This window comes from Numenius arquata, chromosome 17, assembly GCF_964106895.1.
Source record: "Numenius arquata chromosome 17, bNumArq3.hap1.1, whole genome shotgun sequence".
Classification (NCBI taxonomy): domain Eukaryota; kingdom Metazoa; phylum Chordata; class Aves; order Charadriiformes; family Scolopacidae; genus Numenius; species Numenius arquata.
This window is the reverse complement of record NC_133592.1, coordinates 11,738,627-11,763,001: the sequence shown is the minus strand read 5'-3', so window position 1 is coordinate 11,763,001 and position 24,375 is coordinate 11,738,627. Positions and strand designations below refer to the sequence as shown.

The 24,375-nt window shown below is 53.5% G+C and overlaps 1 protein-coding gene across 1 annotated transcript; it reads right to left on the bottom strand.

Annotated features, from left to right (window-relative positions):
* Window positions 1–432: 432 nt before the first annotated feature.
* Window positions 433–23,326, bottom strand: PIK3R6 (phosphoinositide-3-kinase regulatory subunit 6). The gene is made up of 19 exons (XM_074160168.1): window positions 23,314–23,326; window positions 19,790–19,873; window positions 18,004–18,095; window positions 15,096–15,164; window positions 14,477–14,609; window positions 13,065–13,134; window positions 11,998–12,181; window positions 11,034–11,181; window positions 9,765–9,851; window positions 8,850–9,306; window positions 7,819–7,918; window positions 6,962–7,084; window positions 6,333–6,443; window positions 4,724–4,814; window positions 3,969–4,039; window positions 3,637–3,727; window positions 3,099–3,169; window positions 1,355–1,467; window positions 433–589 (listed from the first exon to the last, which is right to left on the bottom strand). Exons 1-19 carry the CDS (start codon window positions 23,324–23,326, stop codon window positions 433–435), a joined length of 2,265 nt encoding a protein of 754 aa, XP_074016269.1.
* Window positions 23,327–24,375: the final 1,049 nt, after the last annotated feature.

The following is a 24,375-nucleotide window of genomic DNA, read 5'->3' as shown; positions in this document are numbered from 1 at the left end:
CAGAATGAAAAGTTTGCTGTGCAGATCCCAGCGCAGCCGGCCCTGACCCGCTGCCAGGCTGCGAGACATTGCCATAATAAATATTACTGCCAGCGACTGCTCCGCTGTCTGCGAGCACGGCGAGCACCACGGCCTCCACTGTGTTTCCCCCAAGTCTCCCTGAAACGACGAACCTCAAAGGTTTTCCCTGACTTTTGTGCAAAAGGTTGAAACAGTTTTTCAGCAACGCTCTGCCCCTTGGCGAGGGGGTTGGCTGTGGTCATCGCTGTCATTCAGCAGGGCACAGCTGTCCTCCCTCAGCCCTCCCCACCTCTGCTGCTGCAGCTTTGTGCACCATCACCGCTGTTGGTGGCTTTTAGTGTGTTTTCTTTTCCCATCTCCTCTGTGATGACCCAATGTTACATCTCTCACACCAGCTTTTTCTCGTTCTCTTCACTGGATGAAGCCTGCAAACGTGTTGATGGGTAACAGCAGAGACTTGGGCATGTATTTCGCAAGCCCCACATCTTCTGTTTCGTGCAGGCTAAATTTCATTGTTCTTGTCTTTTGCAAGCAGTAGCTGGGCTCTAGGCAAGGAGACACTTCCACGCTGCAAGAACACAAGAACATATTTACTGCATGTGCAAATCTGCCCTTGAGGGCCAGAGTCTGACCTCAAACCAAACAACAGGTCTCTCCACTGACTGCTGAGGAAGGGATGTCATGCCGAGATGTGCGGCTGCTTTTATGCTTTTTCAACTGGTTTTGGCTGGACAGATGAGCTGATGTGATTAGAGTTTGACCACAAAACCAGTGTCCTTAGCCTGGCTCAACTGGATTCTCAGAAATTCACATTTTATGTATGTTCCACATTGTCCACGGACCACGAACCACCTGTCTGTCTGCTTCCAACATATCATATGTCACTGCACCTACTATAGGCACATTGATCCCTGCTAATTTCACAGAGCTGAATTCTCTCCCTCTACCTTCATATGCTTGAGACACCCTGCTGAGGAACGCAGTCAGTGAGAGAGCATCAGCTCCACGATGTAATTAAGGAGATCTAAGAGCTCAGTTTGTCCCTGGAGGTACCTTTCCTTCTACTGTCCTAATGACAGCACCTCACTTAAAATGGAAGAACTCTTTTGTTTCTCACATCATCACCTGAAACTACAAACATAGGAGGGCAACGCTCTGCCCTGCTTTCCCTAGAGAAGCAATGTGTTTGCCCATGGGTCTTTTGTCACGTATGAGGATCAGGACTAGGACTCCCTGGGAAACAGCTCTGCCACCTTGGGAGCCCTTTCTGGGCCAGGAGGGATGCAAGGCCACCAGCAAGGTGTGCAGACCCCGGCACATGTGGCATTCTCACCAGATCACGTTCCTGTAGGCTCTTCTGCTGTCCTTGTCCAGACACACCGTGAAGGGTCTCTGCTCTGTGCTCCTGATTTTGATATTGCGTGTTTTCAACCTGTTGGCCACAGCCTGGATGGAGAGAGGAGGAAGAGCCCAGTGAGTGTCTCACATCCCTTCCCTTGGCTGTGCAGTGATGGATGGTGTGTGCATACTGGGTACGAAAGGGACAAATGATGACATTTCTCTTTTTTTTTTTTTTTTAATCTCAGATGTGACACAAGGTGACTTCTTTAAGGAGGGAAGTGTCTCTCTTGTCTCTTTTTTCTGTAATCACAACCTGGTCAAATTTCGCAAGGGCAAACTTTCCAAACGGGCAGTGCTTGCACAGGTTGAAGGGTTAGAGATGTCTGATGTGGGGCACGGTCTGTGCTCCAGGGCCATGGGGTATCTTGGTGGGCAGCATGGGCTGCAACACCTTGGTGTTCCCGAAAGCCAGGTGAAAACAAGCAAAAGTGTGCTGGCTGGCTAAAAATACCAGCTGAGAGGCTGGAGGCACCAGGGCCCAAATGACCAAGGCACAATCACAGAATGACAGAATCACAAAATGCTATGGGGTTGGAAGGGACCTCTGGAGATCATCCAGTCCAACCCCCTGCCAGAGCAGGGTCACCCAGAGCAGGTCCTACAGGAACGTGTCCAGGCGGGTTTTGAATGTCTCCAGAGAAGGAGAGTCTACCACCTCTCTGGGCAGCCTATTCCAGGGCTCTGCCACCCTCACAGGAAAGAAGTTCCTCCTCAGGTTTAGATGGAACTTTCTGTGTTCAAGTTTGTGCCCGTTTCCTCTTGTCCTGTCCCTGGGCACCACTGAAAAAAGACTGGCCCCATCCTCCTGACACCCTCCCTTTAAGTATTTATAGGCATTGATCAGATCCCCCCCCTCAGTCTTCTCTTCTCCAGACTAAAAAGACCCAAGTCCCTCAGCCTTTCTTCATCAGAGAGATGCTCCAGTCCCCTCATCATCTTTGTAGCCCTCTGCTGTACCCTCTCCAGCAGTTCCCCATCCTTCTTGAACTGGGGAGCCCAGAACCAGACACAGTGCTCCAGATGGGGCCTCCCCAGGGCAGAGCAGAGAGGGTGGATGACCTCAATACTTAATGCCACCCAAACTGCAGTGACACATTCCCACGGGACAGCGTGTCCTCTGGTGTCTACTTGAACTCTCACATAAAACAAGAAGGACAGGAGCCCAAGTTTTCAGTCCCATCTCTGAAGTTCCTGCTTCTCGTTTATGCTTTTTAAAAATATTTCTCCAGTGGTCTCTATTCTTGTGAGCTCTATGGGGGTTAACAGGCAGGGTCTGGGGAGGGCACTGCAGCTGGAGCGTGGAGCTAATGGAGTTAATCACAAAATTACAGAACCTCTCCTGTACCCAGGTGGAGCCACGATGACTAGGGCTAAGCCTTGTTTCTCCAGTTCCTCCCTGGGGTCACAGCATCACCCCAGCAGCAGCTCAGTCCTTCAGGGTCTGCTGAGGCAGGATTCAATGTGGCACTGAGCGGCAGGGATGGCATTTGAGGCTTTGGCTCAAAAATCTAAACTTTGCAATGGAAAGTAATTGCAAAACACTCTTTGTGTGGGGTGGCCCCAGAGCCTTCTCCTCCCCTCCTCCCCACAGAGTGTTCCCCCTTTCACCATGTTTGTAAGGGATTTCCATGCGTTAGACAGCCCCTCCAGGGCCGTGACCTTCCACAGCTACTTACTGAGAACGATCGTCCTGACAAGTTGTTGATCCGAACGATTTCAGTGATGTTCACATTCAGACACACCAGGTCTGCAACAGAAGCAGGGTGTTAGCCATAGACCATGGCATGATCTCAGCTCAGCATCGAGTGGGGCTGGTGCCAGATCCCACACTCGGGCACACTACCAGAGGTCCATGGGACCAGCAGAAAAGGACTCTGGCAAGCTCCATGGGGTAAGGGTTTGCGTGGGATCACACTCAGGGTGGAAACCTCAGAGCCTACACTAAGGGCAAGGTGAAAGAGGAAGGCTGCAGGAAGAGGAAGATGCCGCCAAGCCTAGATTATGGTTATGTTGAACCCCACATTACAGGGAGCCCCAGGAACATCATTCTCGAGAAAACACACAACCACAGACTGGTGACACCAATACATGCACGTCACTGATTCAACCCCCGCAGCCCACGCGCAATTGGCACTCTGTGGTCAGATTTACTCTATCGAGCACCAGAAAACTCAGCAAAACCTCTTCACGTTGTTCCAAGTAGGAGGAACCCACCTTCAGCCTCATCAGCAGGGATGGCTTTCATCACCAGGCCTGTGGAGCGCAGGGACATTGTTATCTCCTTTGCCCGGTCGCTCACCACAACCTGCAGGAAAGGCTCTGTTAATTCCCCCTGGCAGGGAGGTTGGACACGGAGAGGTTTGGGGGCAGTTTTTCACAAACGCAGGGTTATCTAACAGGCTTTTTAACTTCACCACGACCTTTCTGTGCTGAAGTACAATTCCAGAAGAAATGAGGAGGGCCAGAGCACTCCTTTTGGGAGATCTGTGTCCTGCTGGGGATCCCTGTGAGCAGAGACATTTTGGGTGGCTGAGAGCCCCGCTTACCTTTCTGTACGTTACTGTGAGGTCTATGCCAGGGCCATCCAGGGTGGTTTTCTTCTTGGTGATGTTTAACTCTGCAAGGAGGGAACCGGGTAAGATTGAGGTTTCACTCATCCCACCTGTCTGTGGTCAAGAGAGGGGTCCTCCCATGGGACGACCCACCCCATCTGTCACACAGCCGTTGTGGTCTGGCACAGTGGCCCTTCTCTCCTCTCCTCTGTGAACTTAACAGCTCCAGTGAGATAGATGCATTCGAAGTTCTGTGCCCAACGGCAATGGCAAACATCCATTGGATCTGACACAGGGGTATGCTGATGGAAGGGATGGATGTGACCTCTGTAACAGTCCAGCCCTCGAGCATCCTTGTCCCATCACTGGCAACTCAAGGAAGCAGAATTTCTAATAGGGAAAACATCTGTGAAGGGGGATAGCTGTAAAACCCAGCTTGTTTCCTCAACAAATACATGATGTTGGTTCAAGTTCAGAGGGTCGTGGAGACAATCAAAGGCACAGTCTAAAAAACCTGGAGCTAGTGACCACAAGGTCTCTCATTTAGCCTGGTGTCATGTGCCTGAGAGGGAGATGGAGTGGAGGTGTTTAGGGAGGCCTCCTGCTTGTCAAGGAACAGGGGATAGTGGCCCATGGCATGGCCTTGATGGCTGCAGGCTGAGGGACAGGGCGAGAGGGAGCCTGGGCCAGCAGGACCCTGCCCAGGATGGTAGCCCCTGCTGCAGGGCTCAACGTGGGGACACACACACCTTTGTGGGAGATGCTGTCCTGCACCTGGGTGCGCAGCTCCGTGAGGAACACGTCCTCAGCCGGCTCCTGCGCTGGGTCATTGAAGAAAATCTGAAAGACAATAAAAAAATCTCTAAAAAACAGCTCCTCCTCAGTCACCCTGTGATGTCACACTGCGCTTGTTACTTCAAAAGGTTCTTCAGAGCATCCAGGTGTGACATCACCAAAGGTAATCTATGACATCATGGCAGCCAGGGGGCCTATGGGATGGAGAGAACCTCTTTTACTCTGCTTTCTGAAGGCCAGGAGGCTGGAGGACCTGGCCAGCAGAGCCACGGGCAGTGTCCCCTGCCACTGGGTGTCACTGCGCCCCCACAGATGAGTCTGTTCCCAGCCATCCACCCAGAGGCAACCCAGGAGAAGGGGAGCAGTTCCCCCAGCCTGGCTGCAGATGCTGCCTTAGCTTCAAGGCAGGTCATTTCTCCCTGATACTCCTAAATCAACCGGTCACTTCAAACTTATTCATTTTCTATTCATGGGCTTGTTTTGGGCAAAATATGAAGGTAAGGAACCCTGGGAGGTTCTCCTAGCCCTACATCCAGCTCCCGTGGGACTTGACCTTCCCTTCCAGGAAAACTCTCTGCAACCAAAGAGGAACAGTGTGGTCTTAACCAAAAAGGCAAACCAAACGTAGATGAAGTGGCATCGCACCCCATACAACAGCAGGGTAGGTTAGGTGCCGCTATCTGCAAACCACATCTGGACTCAGTTCCTGCTTGAGTCAGCCGCTCTCTCACTTCCTTTTGATTTCCAACTTGGAGAAGAAATGAGTGAAATAAAAATTCACCAAAAAACCCAAATTCCCAGCCCCACAAGCCGAGGACCAGCTGCTCCAAGGGTTAACGAGCTACATGTTATTAGTTCAAGTCCTGGTGATGCTCCACCAAAGCTCTTCCAGCTCTTTGTGAGCCACATGTCAGGTTGCTCATGTAGTGGCTGCTCCTTTGCTGCAATAGGTTACGACATTGGCTACGGGTAGATAAAAAGGAGATACGTGCATCGGTGCCACTTTGAAGGGGGAAAGCTGCCAGGAGAGCAGATGGGGGGGTTGGTGTTACATGACCAAATACAGTAGTTTTTTGCACTCATATCAAATGCCACGTCTCACTATGATGCCTTTTCAGAGAAAAGGTGGCAGGAAATAAATAAAGTGGTGTTTCAGGAAGCCTTGCAAAGCCCCTGCAAGGTACAGGATGGTTTGGGCAAAGCCACTCCGTAACTCCTGTTTGCCCACAGCATCTAAAGCAGCAGGAGGTGCCAGAGCTCCTGAGCAAACCCAAGTGCAGTGGAGCAGGAAATCTGTGTCCTTACCGGGTAGTTTCAAGGTTCACTTTGCTGACCTGGGTGATCCTGAAATAGCCTTCCCGGGATCATTGGCTCTGGCTGAGCTGTGCTATGGGCACTAGATCCAGGAGCCTAGCAAGGAGGGGGTGGGCTGGAGAGCATGGAGATCCAGGCTCAGATATGCTGAAAGCCCCCAGCCGCTGTCGACTTTGCATGGCTCTGCCCAGATTGGGTTCTGCAAGCCCTTGGAGGGCCACCTGAAGGCACAAGAGATGTGGTACCCACCTTCACAGCATAGACCTGAAAGCAGACAGGCTGGATGCCCATGCGGACGTAGTATGCGACGACATCGGTGATGAACAGATCAGTCACAAGATGTTTGCTCGGAGAGGAAGGCTGAGGGGGACAAATCACATCATGGATCAGCCACAGTCACTTGTCAAAAACATTGCCCACTAACCCTCATGCCTTTCTAGATAAATAATGAGCTGTCTCCCCGGGCGGCGCTGAGCTGCTCTGCCATGACTAGTCAAAGCCAATGGGACAAGCGAAGGCTTGCACCCACCTACCAGCCTTTTTTTTTTTTGGTAGGCTATCTATGGGTGGCTCAAACTGCCGGGAAATGAGAGCTGGGGGTATTTCAGCAAATGCCTCATTTACATTTTCTTTCTTGAAATCTGCCGTTTCCTGTCCCTTGGCCAAAAAAACCCATTACAGAAAATGGGTCTTGTGGGCTGGGGCAGTGTCAGCCGCAGGCACCTTTCCGGCTGCCAGGCCCCGGGGCAGGTTTGCAGGGAGAAAACCTCTGTCTGGGTGACAGAGGAGCTCTGCAGGGCACGAGCTCATCCTCAGGGACCGCAGACGCATTTGGGGAATGGGCCAGGCTGGGGAGGTGGGAAGGTGTCCCCTCGTACCATGGTGGCCAACTTGGGAATCATGTGGCACAGCGTGTTGATGTTGCTCTCGTACCACGGATCAGCTCTGCCCAGGTACCCGGCCACCTCGCAGAGCTCCTCTTGGCCGGTGGCAGCATGGTCCTGTGGGAGAGACACACAGCTCAGAGCACGATCGAGGCTCAAAATACCAGGAGGAAGAGAGACCTGGGGCACAAATACCCAGTAAACCCCATCCATCCCCCTTCCCTGCTTGGTCCAGAGAAGGCAGCAAAACATTTCTTGCAGCACTGGCTTAGCAGGTGCTAAAGACCAAGTGAAGAATGAAAAGAAGAAATATTCATTTTTTATAACAGCACGTTTGTCAGGACTCACAGCCAGCCCTGGGCCAGCTTCAAATATTATGAGAAGTGCAACTGTTTATTTATCGCTGTCTCAAGGCTGTCAGAGGTGAAGAGATTTTGCCCAAGATAAGCTGCAAGGTGGTGAGTTGCAGAACTAAAGCTGGGGCCATGACCAAGCGGGCAAAGCCCTCAGTAAAGGACAACCACTTCCCCCTGAGCTTTTGGGAGGTGAGAAAAACATCGGTCCTTTGCTGAAGCTCCCTCGATCCTCCTATAGCTGGGACATGGCAGCAAAACTGAGTACCCATTCTAGGCTGTGAGTTATCACCCATCGGGGTGGTTGGAGCAGCCTCAATGTCTCTGGAGCTGATGGATTCCTGAAGTCAATCTGCAAACTGAGCCCTGTCCTGGCTCCCATCCTCCTGCTTCTAGGAACTAGGCATTAATGGATGTGAATTCCTGTAAACAGCAGGCATTTCTCCAAAAACACTATCAGCTGGTGGCAGCGCCTGGAGCTGCCGAGCCCAGACTCACCGCAACGGCCAAGGTGTTGGGCTGCCCCGTCACGACCGGGATGTAGTAGAACTGCAGGTTCAGCCTGGGAGTCAGGAAAACTCGCCGTGTTTCTCGTTTCCTTGAAGTGGAAGAATAAATAGCCACGTCACAAGGGGAAGGCGGGAGGGAAACAGCTCTTGGCCAGGGCTGGGCAGTACCAGGAGACCACATCTGCTCTGCATCAGGAGCTCATGCCCTCCTCACACGCCTCTTTTGCTCAGTGTGACAGGATGGCAGTGAAGTCCCCAGGTTCCCAAATCCGGCAAGGGGAGATGATGGGGTAAGGGACATCGCACAGATGGGCTCTCAGATGGGACCAGTGGTCCCCTCTGCACCCAGGCTGCTCCCCAGACTGCTGCCTCCACCATGACCGCCACCCACCCCATGCTGGTCTCCTGGATGGGCAGCTGGAAAACAGCTTTTCTTTAGGATTATTCTCTTTTGCATAGGAAAGCATCTTGCCTCATTTATTGTTCATTAAACCATGGAGAGAAGGGAAAATCTCCCTTTGTGCATCACTTTAGGACAAGAGGAAATGGCCTCAAGCTATGCCAGGGGAGGTTTAGGATGGATATTAGGAAAAAATTTTACACTGAAAGGGTTGTGAAGCCTTGGAACAGGCTGCCCAGGGCAGTGGTGGACTCACCATCCCTGGAGGTATTTAAAAGCCGGGCAGACGTGGTGCTGAGGGACATGGGTTAGTGGTGGTTTTTGTCAGTGTTAGGCTGATGGTTGGACTTGATGATCTGAAAGGTCCCTTCCAACCTCAGCAATTCTATGATTCTACGATTCTATTTGGGCTGACAGAGCCAAACGATGCCATGCAGCCAGACGCTTTTGGGTGCAAAACACTTGGGTGACCAAAACATTTGGTCCTGTCTCTGGTAATGCTGGAGCCCAACCCCATCCCCAGCCATCCTGGCTGTGTCAACAGGCTGAAGAGCAAGCCCCCACCCTGTCTGCCCTTTCCCTAAGCCCCCAGAACCAAAGAGGCTGTGGCCACCGGTTACCTCAAAGAGTGGTAGGCTTGGGCCAGGCGCCCCAGGATCCGGTCGTCCCCCAGAAGCACGATGCGGGCAGTGTGGAGCCTCCGGAGCGGGGCTGCCGGCTCTGGGGGGGTGCCCGCTCTCTTCAGGGGCTTCGCCGGGGGCTTTGCCCCAGCACCGTTGCAGCCAGCTTGCAGGAAGGCCACGCTCTCTAGTGGTGACAGCTTTTTTTTGATGCCACCTTTCCTCTGGAGCCGGGATTGCTCTGTCTCGGTGCTGCAAGGGGCAAAGGGCTCCTCGGCTGCCGCCGGCAGGTCTCGCTCGATGCCGCTGTCGGTGGAGAGCACGGAGAAGCGGGTCTGCTCGCAGCACTCGCAGTCCGAAATGATGTCCTGAATCTCAAAGTTGTCCAGGTCCTGGCTTAGGCAGTTGGGCTCACAGCTGTGCGACAGCGGGCGGATGAACAGCACCAGTTCCTTCCCTGCAGACAAGAAGGGAGCTCGAGGAGGGAAATCCAACCAAACCCAGTTGAGCCCCAGTCCTGCCCCGGCTCCCCTCTTCTCGTGCAAACTGGAGGGTCAATATCTCCACCAGCGGGTCCAAGAAGAGTCAGTCTTTCGGTCCCATTTCACATTGCACCATGAAGAGAGCTCAGTATGACTCAAATCATGTACTCTGGGCAAGTCCTGCTGCAGCCTGTCCCATGGGGGTCCCCTCCTCATCTCCTTCACCCCTCTCCCTCCCTAATCCCCTGACCTGACACAGACACCCCAGAGGAAGGAAGGCTGGTGCAGTCGGCATGAGCCTCTGTAAGTTTGGCCCTTGGGCAATGGTTATGAGACCCACAGCCCAAGAATCAGGCCTAAATAACATGTTTTGCACAGGTTTCCCAGCCTCAGGCACCACCCGAACTTGCCACAGGCCCCCCAGAGCACTCACAGAGCTGGTCGTCTTCTGTCCAGAGGTGAAAGCTGATGTTGGGGTTGGGCAGAGGGGTCCCCTGCAGTCCCCCCGAGGAAGCATCGCCTGGGGGAAACAAGGATGCTTGTAACACACAGGAGCAGACAGTTTTCCTGCACCCCCACTGGTGCCGTGCTTCAGACACAGGCTGAGAGAGCCTGTGCTGACCCCAAGGGCTCTCCCACCCCAATCAGCTCCTGGCCAGACCTGAGGCTGTCACCACAGGACCTCACAGGCTGAGCCGTGAGAAGGTCTCTACACCTACATCAGTGAGAGGGAGAAATGAGGATGGGGAAGCCGGCACAGGCAAGTGAAGGACCTTGTGCTGCTGCAGACAGCAGAGGGATTGCTGAATAAATAAAACATTCTTTGAGCACTGGGCCCTCAACACACATGGCAGGACCTCCCCTTGGCGATCTCAGCTGAGCTCTCTGACCCCACCATTGCAGGCTATTTTTAACCCATTTTGGCTCTGTGGAGAAGCAGTGAGACAATTGAATCACTCACTGACACCAAAGGAGAGGGTCCCACTCCTTCCCCTGCACCACTGGCTGCTCCTCCCCATTTCTTGCACTGGGACGGTCTCCAGCTCTTTCTGGGAAGGGGGCTGGGATTCAGGGACCTTCCACCAGGAGCAGCCAGGAAGAGGTAAGCATGGCCCCCATTTCCCTTTGGTCTACCCGGGATCTGTGTGAGGAGCTGTGATGGGGGACATTCAGTATAGTCTGTGTAGCCCCGATGGCACCAGGCTGGAACAGAGCACTGCTGGGGATGGAAGGAGGTGGCAGTACCAGTGCCCACCACAGCAGTACAAGGAGGTTTCAGGGAGTGGTGCACAGTGTCTCCCCAGTCTAGGCTATGGCAAGATGTACCTTACACCAGCAGAGCACTGGAGACTCTGCCCAACCTCCCCTGGTCGACACCTATGGCACCCTTTGCAAATGACGGAGACATCTCTGGGCCTCAGGGCAGTGGAATTAGCAGCAGAGATTGCCACGGTCCCTTTCCTCAGGTGACAAACCTGCCTTCCACTGCCACAAGCAGTTGGCCATCATGGACATCAGGTCACAGCAAGGAGCCAGGCTGTGAGGACCTGATCCCAGTGAGGGACGCAGCTCAAGTGGAGGCGGAGGGGAGGTGGGGATGGGCAGCTGTGGGAGAGCAATAGTGAGGACACGGCAGCGAGGCAGGGACCTGCCAGCTTCCCGGCCCCCTTTGCCCACCCTGCACGGCCAGCCTGGATCTCACCTGCTTGTGGGGCGCTGAGGACGGCGTGGTAAATCTTCTCCAGCCTGGCTGCATGCTGGCCCCGGTCTGCGCTCCCCTCCTGGCCTGCACACTCCACCGCCGCCACCACTTGCTGGAACCAGTGCTCCACGTCGCTCGTGGGCATCTCCTGTCGCGAGGAGCAGCCATTAACACCCAGAGGTGTGAAAAGAGGAGATGCTCCACAGACAGGGCAGTGGGAAGGGGCAGAAAGAGGGCAAATGAGTCCTGCAAAAATTATTCTTTGTGCAGCAGAGGACACAATTGACCTCCTGTCCCCGGGGAAGGCTGGAGGAGGAGAGCTGCTGGCTATGCTGTCTGCTTAAAGGTCTCTTTCTGGCAGGTTTGCAGCTGATGGGCACTGTGCTCCTGGATGCCACCAGCTCAGGGAGCGAGCAGCAGGGCTGGCAGCTCCGGTGACAGCTCCAGTGGCAGCTGGGCAGATGGGGACCGAAGACACACAAAGGAGTCCTTTGGAGGGGAAAATGCTGAGATCCCCTGCAAAGTCACCTGTCTGAACCGGCTTTCTGTCTTATTGTGGCCCCACAGCTCCTTGAAGGAGGTCTGGGAGAAAACTGGTTGAACCATTTCTGATGAGGTGGTTTTGCAATGACTGATGGCTCCTCACGCCAAACCAGGGATCACAGCAGCCTGTATTTCACCCTCAGAGCCCAGCTTTGCTCTGCAAAACCAAAGAATCAAACCGAAGATTCAAGACCTCTGGCTCTTTCTGCAGCAGCTCTTTTCTATTTGGAGAATTTTTTTAGTATAACGCCAGCTCTGCTTGTAGCCCAGCCTTGCAAGTAACACTGGGGCTACTGGGGATGGAGAGCAGCAGTGAGGAGCTGGGAGGGGTCTCCCCACTTGCCAAAAATCCTTTCCCTGCCCAGCAAGAGGAGGACCATTGGAAAACCACACTTGGTGCCACAGAAGTGGTGGCAGTTACCTGGAGGCTTCTCTTCAAGCCGCTGACGTCGCAGCCCTCGTCCAGGGCCGCCTGCATGGCGTGGACGATCACGTAGCACATGCACGCCCGGGGACTCTGGGACACCTGAGCTGCCTCCGTGTCGGTGACCAGCGCGTTGCAGATGGCTTCCGAGAGCAGGTCCGGATCGGCAAAGATGAAAATCCTGCGTGGGGCGGGAGGATGGGAAAAGAGGGAGATGAGACAAAGACTGCCCGTTACCGACATCAGGGCTGGCGTGAGTGGCTCATGTCTACATTATCACAGACTGGCAGGGGTTGGAAGGGACCTCTGGAAATCATCTGGTCCAACCCCCCTGCCAAAGCATGTCCACCCAGAGCAGGTTGCACAGGAACGTGTCCAGGAGGGGTTTGAATGTCTCCAGAGAAGGAGACTCCACCACCTCTCTGGGCAGCCTCTTCCAGGGCTCTGCCGCCCTCACAGGAACGAAGTTTTTCCTCATGTTCAGATAGAATTTCCCGTGTTCCAGCTTGTGCCCATTGGCCCTTGTCCTGTCACTGGGCACCACTGAGAAGAGTCTGGCCCCATCCTCTTGCCACCCACCCTTTAGCTATTGCTCAGCATCGATGAGGTCCCCTCTCAGTCTGCTCTTCTCCAGCTGAACAGCCCCAGGTCCCTCAGGATTTCCTCAGCAGAGAGATGCTCCAGTCCCTCATCATTTTCACAGCCTCTGTTGGACTCTCTCCAGTAGTTCCCTGTCCTTTTTGAGCTGGGGAGCCCAGAACTGGATGCAGTAAAGAAATCCCATGCAAAAAAAAAGGGTTCCTGCTGATATTCCCCTTCTCTGCCCTGTCTCCCTGCCCAGGAGGCTCCCTGCCACCCAGGACCACAGAAATAAAGTGAGACACCTGGGAGGAATGTGCTTCTCCCAACGCAAAGCTCCCCCAAGACCGCGCACTGCCGTGGGGTGTATGTCCAAATTGTCTGTTCCTTTCAACATTAATTCAAAGCACAGGAAAATGACAGATTTCACTATGAGATTATAAAAGAAATAAAAGTAACAGCACATTTGAAGAGGATCTACTCACTTTTCCTGGTAAGGGTACGGGTCACTTTTAAGACTTTGTTCGGAAATGACCATTCTTTGGTACAACGTACCTAACAAATGCAAGGAGATAAACACGCAGAAGTCAGAGCATGAGAAATAACAGCACAGCCCAGCGCAGCGGCTCAGCGCGGCTCCTGGCTGCCTTGGCCGATGGTGGGTCTGCCAAGTCGGTGAATGCTCCTTGCTGGGGAGATGGTGTAAAAGGGCCAAGAATCGGGCTCAGAGTTAAAAATAGTCAAGGACAAAGATAGACCATGCTACATAAAAAGAAAACCCCTTCTATTCAGGGACAGTTTCCTGTATTTCCCTTCCTTTGTTTAGTGGATTTTGAGCTTTGGAGCAGAGTCAGAAGCAGGAGGAAAAGCCCTACTCCCAGCCTCCGTGCCCGGGGCCACATCAGGGGACAGCATTTGAGTAGATATGAAGAACACAATGTGTTTCTGCATCAGGAGAGGTGTACTTTACCCTCACCCAGCTCTGGGGTGGGGAAGATACATCCACCCCGCATTGCTTGGATGCAATCATCTTGTAAACCTCGTGGTGCTCCAAAAGCCCTCCTGGAGATCCCCATCTCTCCACACTGGATCATTGTTTTACCAGAAGCCAGGTGAGATAAAAGTGGACCTTGGAGCTCCAGACAAAGTGGTACTGGGGAAGAATGGTTGGGGTGATGGTGATAGGCTGAGACTACCAAGAATGGCACTTTCTAATTTCCCACCAGGTTTCTCATCCTTTACTTCTACCTCACAAGGTGTTTGCACCTTGCACCTTTTAAAAGGATTTCTTTTAAAGACTCTTCCTAAAGAAGACTTTACCGAGAAGAACTTTAATGAGCAGCATAAAGAACAAGGAAAACAGAGTTTTCCTCTGGCTTTCTTTCTAAAAGGGACTGATCTCTGGAGGAACTAATGATGTTTTAGTGTCTAGAACATGATACACAGTAGTGGAGGGATGGACAGCCTGCAACTCAATTTCGGATAGATTTCAGACTTTGCAAAATGAAGACCTCCACAAAATTTACTGAGATACCCAGGCTGGGAGTGTAAGCACCCTGTTTCCTATACAGACAGAGGCTGTATATACACCTGCCTTAGATGGGCTGGACTTGACTCTGGTGGTGCCAACACCGACAGCAGGAGGACCCCAAGGTTTTCCACCAGTAAGTAAGGCTCAGCAGCTTGAAATAAGGAGAGAAGAACCCTCCCATCCAAATGCATCCCTAAGAGCCCCCAGCATTTGGCCAGTCCCCTGCAGAAATCCCTGCCATGGCTCGCTGCATCAGGCAAAGGCCAGCTCAGGTATGGAACCTCCCCCAAGACACCACCACCATGGCCTCAAGGACTAAAGCTGTTCACCGTGCCCTGCACGGGCAGAGTGGAGAAGCCCTCCTACCCGGTGCTGTCCTTTCCATCTTCAGCCTGATGGCATAGTCCAAACCGATGGTGCAGAAGGGCTTGGGCAGGGTGAGCAGCTTCTTGCAGAAATCATACACTCTGCTGCAGAGCTCGTCGGAGATGCAAGGGGCCTGGGGCAAGAAAGGGGCAGATAAGGAGATGCCACAGGAGTGGTCCCTAACGGTGCTCTCCCCCAAAACAGACCCCAGGGTGGGAGGGCACAGAGCTACACCAAATTCAATGTGGATTTAAATGCAATACATGAAGCATAACCAGGCCCTACAATTGCTGGAAACCTCCAGCAATACCCACTGGAGGGCTGTGGGCACACATTTTTGCCAGGTTGTGGCTTCCTGCACCATCAGGCACCTAAACACCTCGGAAAAGGGGGTCACCTAGAAGGACCTGTCACTCCCATGCATGTCACAGGCATCTCAGCCATCAAACATCACACTGGGAAATGCACAGTTGAGTCCATCCATGGTAGCGCTAGGGCTTTACTGGGCAGGTACTGGAGTATTTCAGCACACGAAGAGGTGCTGACTGACCTCAGGTGGTCCCTCCCGTGGCTTCTGATTTCCCTGGATCTTGCCCCAGAGAAGCCCGCGGAAGGTTACCTTTATCAAGGCGTACATCAGGGTGTGCAGCAAGGGGATGATGTAATGTCTGAAGTCACCTCGCTCCGCCTGTGGGACCAAAAGGCACAGTCAGCGCCTAGCAGGGGCTGGGACCAGAGCTGGGGGGGCCACCGCAGCCCCCGGGGTGAGCTGGTTCAGTGTTTCGGGCACACAGGGTGAGCACAGGCACTCGCCCGGGCTCAGGGGGGATGCTGCCCAGGTCAAGGTGGCTTTGGGGTCTCTCCACAGGCCACCAGGATGGGCAGGATGTCTCTGGGGCAGACAGGGATGCTTGGTGGGTATCCCATGCAAACCAAGCCTTGGGGAAGAACGGGAGGTGGAGGGGTGGACCACACTGCTATTGCCACCACCCCATTGCAGGGCTGGAGGTTGTTGTAGGGATGTGAAGGCTCTGGAAGCTGCTGTGGGAGCGTGGTTTGCACAGCAAGAGCTGCGAAGTTCATACACGAGCAAAGTATTCCAACTGAGCTCATTAAGGAGCTCCTTTCTGTTGCAAAAATTCATATGAAAAACATAAAACCACTGGGAACCCTCTGGAAAAAGCATGTTTTACACTTGGTGGGTGTGGGACCGGAGTGGGCAGGGGGGAGAGATGCTCTTGCATCCCCGTCCCAGCCCAGGGGAAGCCAGATGGATGCTCAGGTCAACAGAGCCCCAACCGCTCCCTGCAGCCTGGCTCTAACTGACAGCTCCAGCGACGGGAATGCCCTTGGATAAACCCAGGAAAGACATTTTCATCCCAAAGAGATTTCCAGCCCCTTTCTCCAGGGCTGCTGGAGCTGAGTTAAATGGAGCTGATGGCAACAAAGCTTTAGAAATGATCAGTAAAATGAACACTACTGAGTTGCTGAGACCAGCTGATATTTGCCCAGAGCCCCGTAGGAACTCAAGCATGAAATTGCTAAATTATTATCTGTGGTTGGTACCGACTGCTCGGAGCTGCTGCAGTACCAGAGGAATAAAAAAAATAAAATAAAATAAAAGTGACACTGATTTCCAAGAAGAGCTTCAGGGTGATGAAGGGAATTACAGACCAGGAGACCTGACATCTCTCCTGGGCATGGAAAGATAAGAGCAGCAGAGTGATAATGGTTATAACAGGGAGGGACTGACATGGCTTTTCCAGGGGAAAGCAGACCTCAAGCCCTCCGGGGGAATCCCTGCATCTGTAGCCAAGGGTGATGTGGGTGTTCCTGTCTGGATTTGCAAAAGCCGCTCAATAAGTGCCCTCCCCAAGGCACTGAGGGAAGATAAACCCCCACAGCATAGGGGAGAGAGCCCGCAAACGGCCTCAGAGCTGCTGGAAAGGCAGGAAACAGGGAATAGGAATAACTGCTCGATGTTCACCGCACTGTGATGTGTGCGCAGGGCTGACATGAAAGTGTTGGCGGAGGGAAGTGATAGAGGGTGCTTGGTCCCCCTTGGGGCTGAGCAGCAGCAGGCAGGAGACACAGGAGCTGAGCAACTTCCCGCGAGGTGGCTCCATCCTTCCAGCTTGAAAGGAATCATAGAATGCTTTGGGTTGGAAGGGACCTTAAGGACTATCGAGTTCCACCCCCTGCCCTGGGCAGGGACACCTCCCACCAGACCAGGTTGCTCAAAGCCCCATCCAGCCTGGCCTTGACACCTCCAGGGATGGGGCAGCCACAGCTTCTCTGGGCAACCTGGGCCAGGGTCTCACCACCCTCACAGCAAAGAAGTTCTTCCCCAGATCTCATCTCAGTCTCCCCTCTTTCAGTGGCAAACCATTCCCCCTCGTCCTATGGCTCCCCTCCCTGATCCAGAGTCCCTCCCCAGCTTTCCTGGAGCCCCTTTGGGGACTGGAAGGGGCTCTAAGGTCTCCCTGGAGCCTTCTCTTCTCCAGGCTGAATCCCCCCATCTCCCTCAGCCTGTCCTCACAGCAGAGGGGCTCCAGCCTTTGGAGCATCTCCGTGGCCTCCTCTGGCCCTGCTCCACAGGTCTATGTCCTTCCTGTGCTGAGGACTCCAGAGCTGGAGACAGTGCTCCACGTGGGGTCTCCCCAGAGCGGAGCAGAGAGGAAAGGAGAAATGGCAAAGATGCAGAGAAAGTGGTATGGGGAGGTTTCTGCACAAAGGACGACTCGCGGGGGCTGTTCGCTGGGGTGGGGAGGAGGAGGTGGGGGGACATGGGCTCCTCCTCCCTGCAGCGGAATGAGAGGGCGCTGGGTAAAATGAGGCAGGCTCATAAGAAAGAAGAGGTGTTACTTCTACACATGACATCTCATCAAACCACAAACCAGGTCACACCAGGATGCTGAGGGTGCTAAAGGTTTACACAAAACCAGAAAATGACAGGACAAATCAATGAAACAAAAAATCCGTGACAGGATTTCCATCAGATGCTTCAGGACAGGTTACTGGGTTAGACACTTCTGCTCTGCACCTTCTGGGGCAGAAATGAGTGCCACAGAGGAGAAATTTCCACTGTACCTGGGGCTGCAGCTGGCCGGGGTGGGATGAGGGGGATTTGGGGGTGCTCAGAAGCGTTTTGCACTTTGCTGTTTGCAAGCTGCAAAGGCCAGCTGCCCATGACTGCTGTGGCATCACCTGGGGAGCTTCCCTGCTCTGCCCGTGGCTCGATGTCACTTTTGGGGCAAACCTGAAGCCATCAGCTGGGGGTGAGCTACAGGTCTGCCCTGGTGTCCCACTGAGTTTTTCACTCTTTGCTGAGTTACGGTCCCCAGCCAGCCTCAAGGCCCCTAAAAACACCTTAGCCATCCCCAGCCCGGGATGCCCCACGGGGGAGGCAGAGCCCTGCGGGTGGAGTTGTGTCCCCATCCCTCTGCCCCCCTGGACCTCGCAGTGGGACACACGCCACAGAGGGATTGATCCCAGTGCTTGGGGAGGGTCTCTGAGTTGGTACTCACCCTTTCCAGCTCCTTCACCAGGATCCGGACCAGGACAGAGCTGTTACTGGGATTCTGGTCGATTTTTTTATGCAGGGTCCACCGCAGCATCCCTGAGAAGTGAAAGCCAAGGAGGAGGTCAGGTTGCAGAGCAGAGCAGTGATGGATCAGGGGCAGGGTTTGATGGAGGAATCAGGAGACCTGGGCACTGTTCCTGCAAAAATCCCCCCCTGGGATGCTACATTGACATCATTATCAGAGCTAATCCAGGCTTCTCTGCCCTCTGCTTCAGTGACCCTCTGCAAGGGACAAGTCACGCTGCTGCCCTGATTCCAGATGCAGAATTGATGTATTGCACCTCTAACACTGGGAAACCTTTGGAAAAAGGTCCCAGAGATCACAGAATCACAAAATGATATGGGGTTGGAAGGGACCTCTGGAGATCATTAAGTCCAACCCCCTGCCAGAGCAGGGTCACCCAGAGCAGGGTCACCCAGAGCAGGGTCACCCAGAGCAGGGTCACCCAGAGCAGGTCCCACAGGAGTGTGTCCAGGAGGGGTTTGAATGTCTCCAGAGACAGAGGCTCCACCGCCTCTCTGGGCAGCCTCTTCCAGGGCTCTGACTCAAAGGAAATAAGTTTCTCCTCATTTTAGATGGAACTTTCTGTGTTCAAGTTTGTGCCCATTTCCTCTTGTCCTGTCACTGGGCACCACTGAAAAAAGACTGGCCCCATCCTCCTGACACCCACCCTTTAAGTATTTATAGGCGTTGATCAGATCCCCCCTCAGTCTTCTCCAGACTAAGAAGACCCAAGTCCCTCAGCCTTTCCTCATCAGAGAGATGTTCTAGTCCCCTCATCATCTTTGTAGCCCTCTGCTGTACCCTCTCCAGCAGTTCCCTGTCCTTCGTGAACTGGGGAGCCCAGAACTGGACCCAGTGCTCCAGATGTGGCCTCACCAGGGCAGAGTAGAAGACAGGGAGCAGAGATCCTAGGACTGGGGGGGGGCTGGAGAAAAGCAAGGCAGGGCAATGGGCATGAAGTTTTTTTTCCGGTTCCCTCTGTTGCTCTGTTCACAACCGCCAGTGTTCAACGCCTGCCCCCAGGAAGGTGGGCTCCTGCTGGTCCCAGCACCCAGCACCTGAACACTGCCTGCCGAAAGCTGGCACTCAGAGCAAGAACCACAGAGCATCTCAATCCTGCAGATGTCCTGCTCAGTCCAGACAAAATCAAACTTAACTAACTGTAAAATATTCTGTGCACTCCAAGGAAAATCAATTTTTCAAAATCAATTAAGTTTCCTAAGGCTGTAGCAGTCCAGTTGCTGGGTCAGCTAGAGTTTTATTCTCCAAAACCATAACTCAGGGATTTCAACTGACTCTTTAGTGAGGAGCTGAGCCATACCCCCGCAGGAGGAGATGGGGAGACTCCAGCTCAGGAATGTTAAGTGAGTTGGATGGGGCTGTGCGGCAAGTCGGTGTCAGAGCTGGGAACAACACCGAAAACTCTGGCAATTGAGGTCCCACCTCAATGCTGGACCCCCCTGGGCAAGCGAAGGGTGTAAAGGATGCAGGAGGAGGGATGAAAGCTGCTGAGGTTGGTTTGGCAGATGCCAGGAGCTCGCCAAAGATTTAGCACTTCCAAGAGCAGGTTACAAAGGACAGAGCAGGACCAGGGACGTGAGGCCACTCTGTGTCCTCCCACACCGACGCCATCTGAGAGAGGGGAGCAGTGAGGTTTGGGGCCACGCAATGCCCCAGGGAGGCAGTGGGGGGAACAGGGGGTGAGGGTGCCAGGGGTTCACCTTACCTCGGTCGCTCTGGCAGGCGGGGTGGTGACCATCCAGCTCTCGCAGCAGCGTGCGGACACGGCGCAGGATGTCTGACTCCACCTCTGCAGGGATGGAGAGGACATGAGCAGCCAGGCCAGCACCCCTGGGGGACTCGCACCTGGGGACAACCCCAGAGCAGGAGACACCGTTTTCAGCGTGCGGTGACTATGGAGACTGCACCCTCCCCGCATCCCTCAGGACAGCTGTCTCTGCAGGCTTCAAGCCTGGATGAGCCTTGATGGAAACGGGCCAGAGCCCTTCCCAGGGCCACTGGAGCTGGGGAGAAAATGCCACCCCATGGACTGGTGGCCCATGCAACCATACTGGAGAGCAAAGCAGTCCAGCAGGGATGTGGTGGTAGGGGAGCTCTGCAGAGGACAGTGCGTGTATGAGCTCTTCAGAGCCCCTCTCTCCCTTTGTTCAACAAAAAAATCACACATTAAATATAGAAACTACAAAATTAAACTACCGCTTAGCACCATGAAGAGAGACACCTCTGCATTTTGGCACCACATGGATTTGGCCTCGACCTTACACCCATCACAAGGAACACTCTTGCAACAAGGTCTGCTGCCCACATGGGCATCTCACTCCTCCTGGGAAACCCAAGCAGAGCCACCAGGCTGGGCATGTCACCTCCTGCCTTCCACCTGTGACCTCTCACAGCCTCTCTCTGACGTGTGACCAGCCACCTGTGGGCCCTGAGCATCTTCTGCTCCCCCAACCAGGGACCCGAGGTCGGTGCTGCTGCCTGGTAACCACCACACGCTCCTCGCAGACGTCAAAACCAAACTGCATCCTGCTCCCGGCCAAGCATAACTCTGACAACCTCAGAGGTATGACTTGTACATGGGGGTGAGGGCTCGTGGTGGCCATGTGCGCCGACACATCGCAGACGTCAAGACGTCAGCCCTGAAAGCACTTGAGGAGTCAGCCAGGAAAGCTGCAAGGTCCCTTTACTCTGTGTGTGTCCCTTCTTACCCTGGGCTACTCGTTCCCCATCGGCAAAATGTTTCTTGTTCCTTTCTAATAAAATAAAAAAAAAAAAGCATTATATAAAGTTGGGTATTGTTAGGTGATGTTCTCCTTCTGTAAGAAGCTGTAGGGTGGAGCAGCCAGAACACGGCCTGACCCAGAGGAGGAGCTCAGATGCTTGTGGTAACCGTATCCCAGGGCTCTTTCCTGGGGCAGGTTCCGTGTTCACTGGTGGGGTCCGGACCATTGCCAGCAGTGGCTAAGCGGGTCCCACCTGCGTGGCAAGGGTGCAAGCAAGGAGCAATTGATCCAGGTCCTAAGGGAGCTCCAGATACATACTGCCTGGTCTAAACTGTCTCATCCACATGGCATTGCCTTTTGGGATTGGTGTCATCACCACCACGTGTCCTGCCCAGTTTTGCTCCTGAATTTGTTTATTCCCTCCTCAACCTCTTCTGCCACAGCTCCATCGTCCCTAATATCAGAGAGATGGCAGAAGGACAGTGGTGGGCACTCACACGCATCTTTACCTACAAGAAACAGAGGAGGCAGCCAGGGTGACGCTATTTCAGAGCTGTGCTCAAGGACCACAGCCTCCAAACATCCTTCCTTGGCTCTGGAAGGAGATAAGGCCAACTGGGCTGGGTCTGGTTGGTGGAGCAGGTGGTGCTTTGGGCTTTACAAGGAACAGTGACTGGGGGAGGTGGGTTGGGAGCTATGGGAAGGAAAACAGAAAAATACAGGGGGGATTTTACAGCTTAGCTGGAGGGTCAGACCAACAGGGGCCTCTCCAGTGACTGCTCCTGTGGGCAGAGGACCATCAAGACATGATCATGCAAGAGATGGGACAGCTTTGAGTTTCTGCCCCCTCATCCTATGCAGACACCTGCACCACCTCAGGATGGGTTTGAAGCAAAAAACAGATGGTTTTTTGCTCTTCTACTGTGTCTTTTAGAGGGTGTGTGAGCCCAGGGTCATCATGCAGGGGAGTGGACATGGCACCCCAGAGTTGCCACCATTCCCACTGGTGATGCACAGCAGAGAGCAGGAGCACTTTGCCCCTCACAGCATCCTTGATGCCTCCTTGTCACCAGCTCGCAGGGCTGGCAGCGTGTCCAGCCACAGGACAAGCCACTCTTGCCCTCTCCAAGCCCAAAGACTGCAGTGCCACAGGTCCAGTGAGATGGTGCCCAGGGCACAGGGGCTGCAGACACAAGCCCTGTAGCAAAGTCAGCTGGGAAATGCAAAATTTAAAGTATTGGAGATGGTCTGTTGCTGAGGACGGCCCAAAGCCAAAATAGTTCTCCTGTTTACTGACCCCAGGGAAGTTGAATCATAGAATCATAGAATCGTCCAGGTTGGAAGAGACCCTTGGGATCATCGAGTCCAACCATCTACCCTACACTACAAAGTTCTCCCCTATATCATATCCCCCAAGTGCATCCCTTTAAGGATGTCTGTGCAGAGGAGTCATTCAATTCAGGCTTCTCCTGCAGAGGAGGAGTATCTACGACCGTGGCTTCCATCGAAGCTATGTTAGAAACCAACCACACACTCGGCTTCACAATTACCCACACGTGCTGGTGAAGCTGTGTGTGTGTACACGGGCAGTGCCACCTCTGCCAGCACAGTCCATGCCATCGCACTCACACGGGGAGACACAGAGAAAAAATATCCTCTGAAATGGGATTTTTTTCTCATTTTGGAAGTGCTGTTTGGAAGAAATGTAAAAATTTTGCTTTGGAAATTTGTATTTTCTCTCCTTTTTGTTTTCTCTCCAGTGATTTTGTGAAGCTCCTCAATTTCACTGTTATGTTCATTGGTTTTGCACTGGGAATTACACAATAATGGACTATTTGAAATTTCCTATTCTTTTCATTTGTGTATGTTTTTAATTACCAGGGGAAGTTTTTCCTGAGCACCGATATAAACACTGTCCTCTTTCCCTAAATCAAAGTGACTACAGCCGTGATACGCTGAGGTTTCTTCGTGGGGAGCAGAGCGTCAAAGCGTTTGCTCCAGCACAAACAAGAGGCACTTTGATCTAAAAACAGCCTCAACCTACCAGCGACAAACAGTGGCTTAGAAATGAAAAAAAAAAAAAACCCAATTTTTCAGCATTGATATCCTGACCTTGGGGTGCCGGGAGACCAACACCGCCTTGTGAAACAGCGTGAAAATAAAACACAGATTGGGAGGGCGGGGAGAGGGGGGATGGACATAAAAAAAATTGCAATAAAATATAAAACTTCTTTAAAATTCAAATGTGAATGGTTGCCAGACCTGGTGCTTTCAAAGTCCCCCTCTGCAGCAAACCTTTTGGTTGCCCCTCTGTTGCTTCGTGCCTCATTTCCCACCCATCCAGCACGATCTGCCAACACCTTGCAAAGAGCAAGGTCTGCCCAGAGGCAATCGATCCTCCTTAGGTATCCATGTATTTTATCGGAGGGACAAGAAGGTGGATGAGGCGGGTTAATTTGGTCAGGACTCCCCACCCCAGCACCCCAGGGGGGTCAGCATCACCCACCTGCGCTCTCCATGGCCAGGCTGGGTGGGCAGCACGGGGTGGGCACGGTGGCCACGGGGCGACTGCAGCGACGGGGCGAGTGCGCGGCTGCTCCTCACTCCGCTCGGGCATGGCCTTGGGTCCTGTGTCTCACCTGTGGAAAAACAGGACACGCTCAGGCTGGTGGTGGAAATCAGGATCAGCCTGGACCTTGGGGAGGACCACAAAGCCACTGGGACACCGTGGGCACAGGAACCCCGGGTGGAGGATGTCCGGCAGTGAGGCAGAGCCCTGAGGGTTAGCACAGCGTGTCTCAGGGGCTGTGTTTTGCCGGAGAAAGATGCAGCTTGAAGCTAAACCCATCTGAGCACTTGGCCCCCAAAGCCAGGAGGCCCCCAGGGATGAGCATTAGCATCACCAAGCAGAGCAGGGTCAGGAACCTTCTCCTCCCCAGGATTAGAGGAAACGTTCAGGGTAAGTCAAGCTGAGTCTGAAATGCAAAGTCCAACCAGAAAAGGAAAAAAAAAAAAACCACAAAAGGACCTAAATTTCCATGAGATTCCTATGCTTGGTGTGCTGATCTGCAGCCATCCTGATCCAGCATCCTGGAGAAACAAACCCCAGGGAAAGCTCGTGAGCCAGCTACACTGCAGAGGGAAGCCGGCCTGGGGCCGGACAGCTTCCCTTGCCTTCAAGCATTGTTCTCTCCAAAGAAAGAGGAAAAAAAAAAAAAAAAAATAATCCCAAGAGCCGAGGAGGAAGGAAGGGAGATTTGCCTGTGACAGGACCACAAGCAGACTGGGGAGCTGGCACGGGGCAGAGGAGACGCCGGCATCTTCTAGGTGAAATACCACCACTGAGATGCTCAGCTGCAGCCATCTGCCCCACAACTGGGTTCCTCCAGCCCAGCAGCTCCAGTGCCTTGTGGTCCTGCTCCCCCCAGCACCCACAGTGAGGCAGCATCTCCCCCAGTGTGTTGCCCTCTCCTGTCTCCCCATCCACGGGCACAGCAGCAACCGCAGGACGGTGCTGCCTGTATTTACAGCCCGAGTGAGCTGCAGCACCGCTTGCAGCATTTCTAGA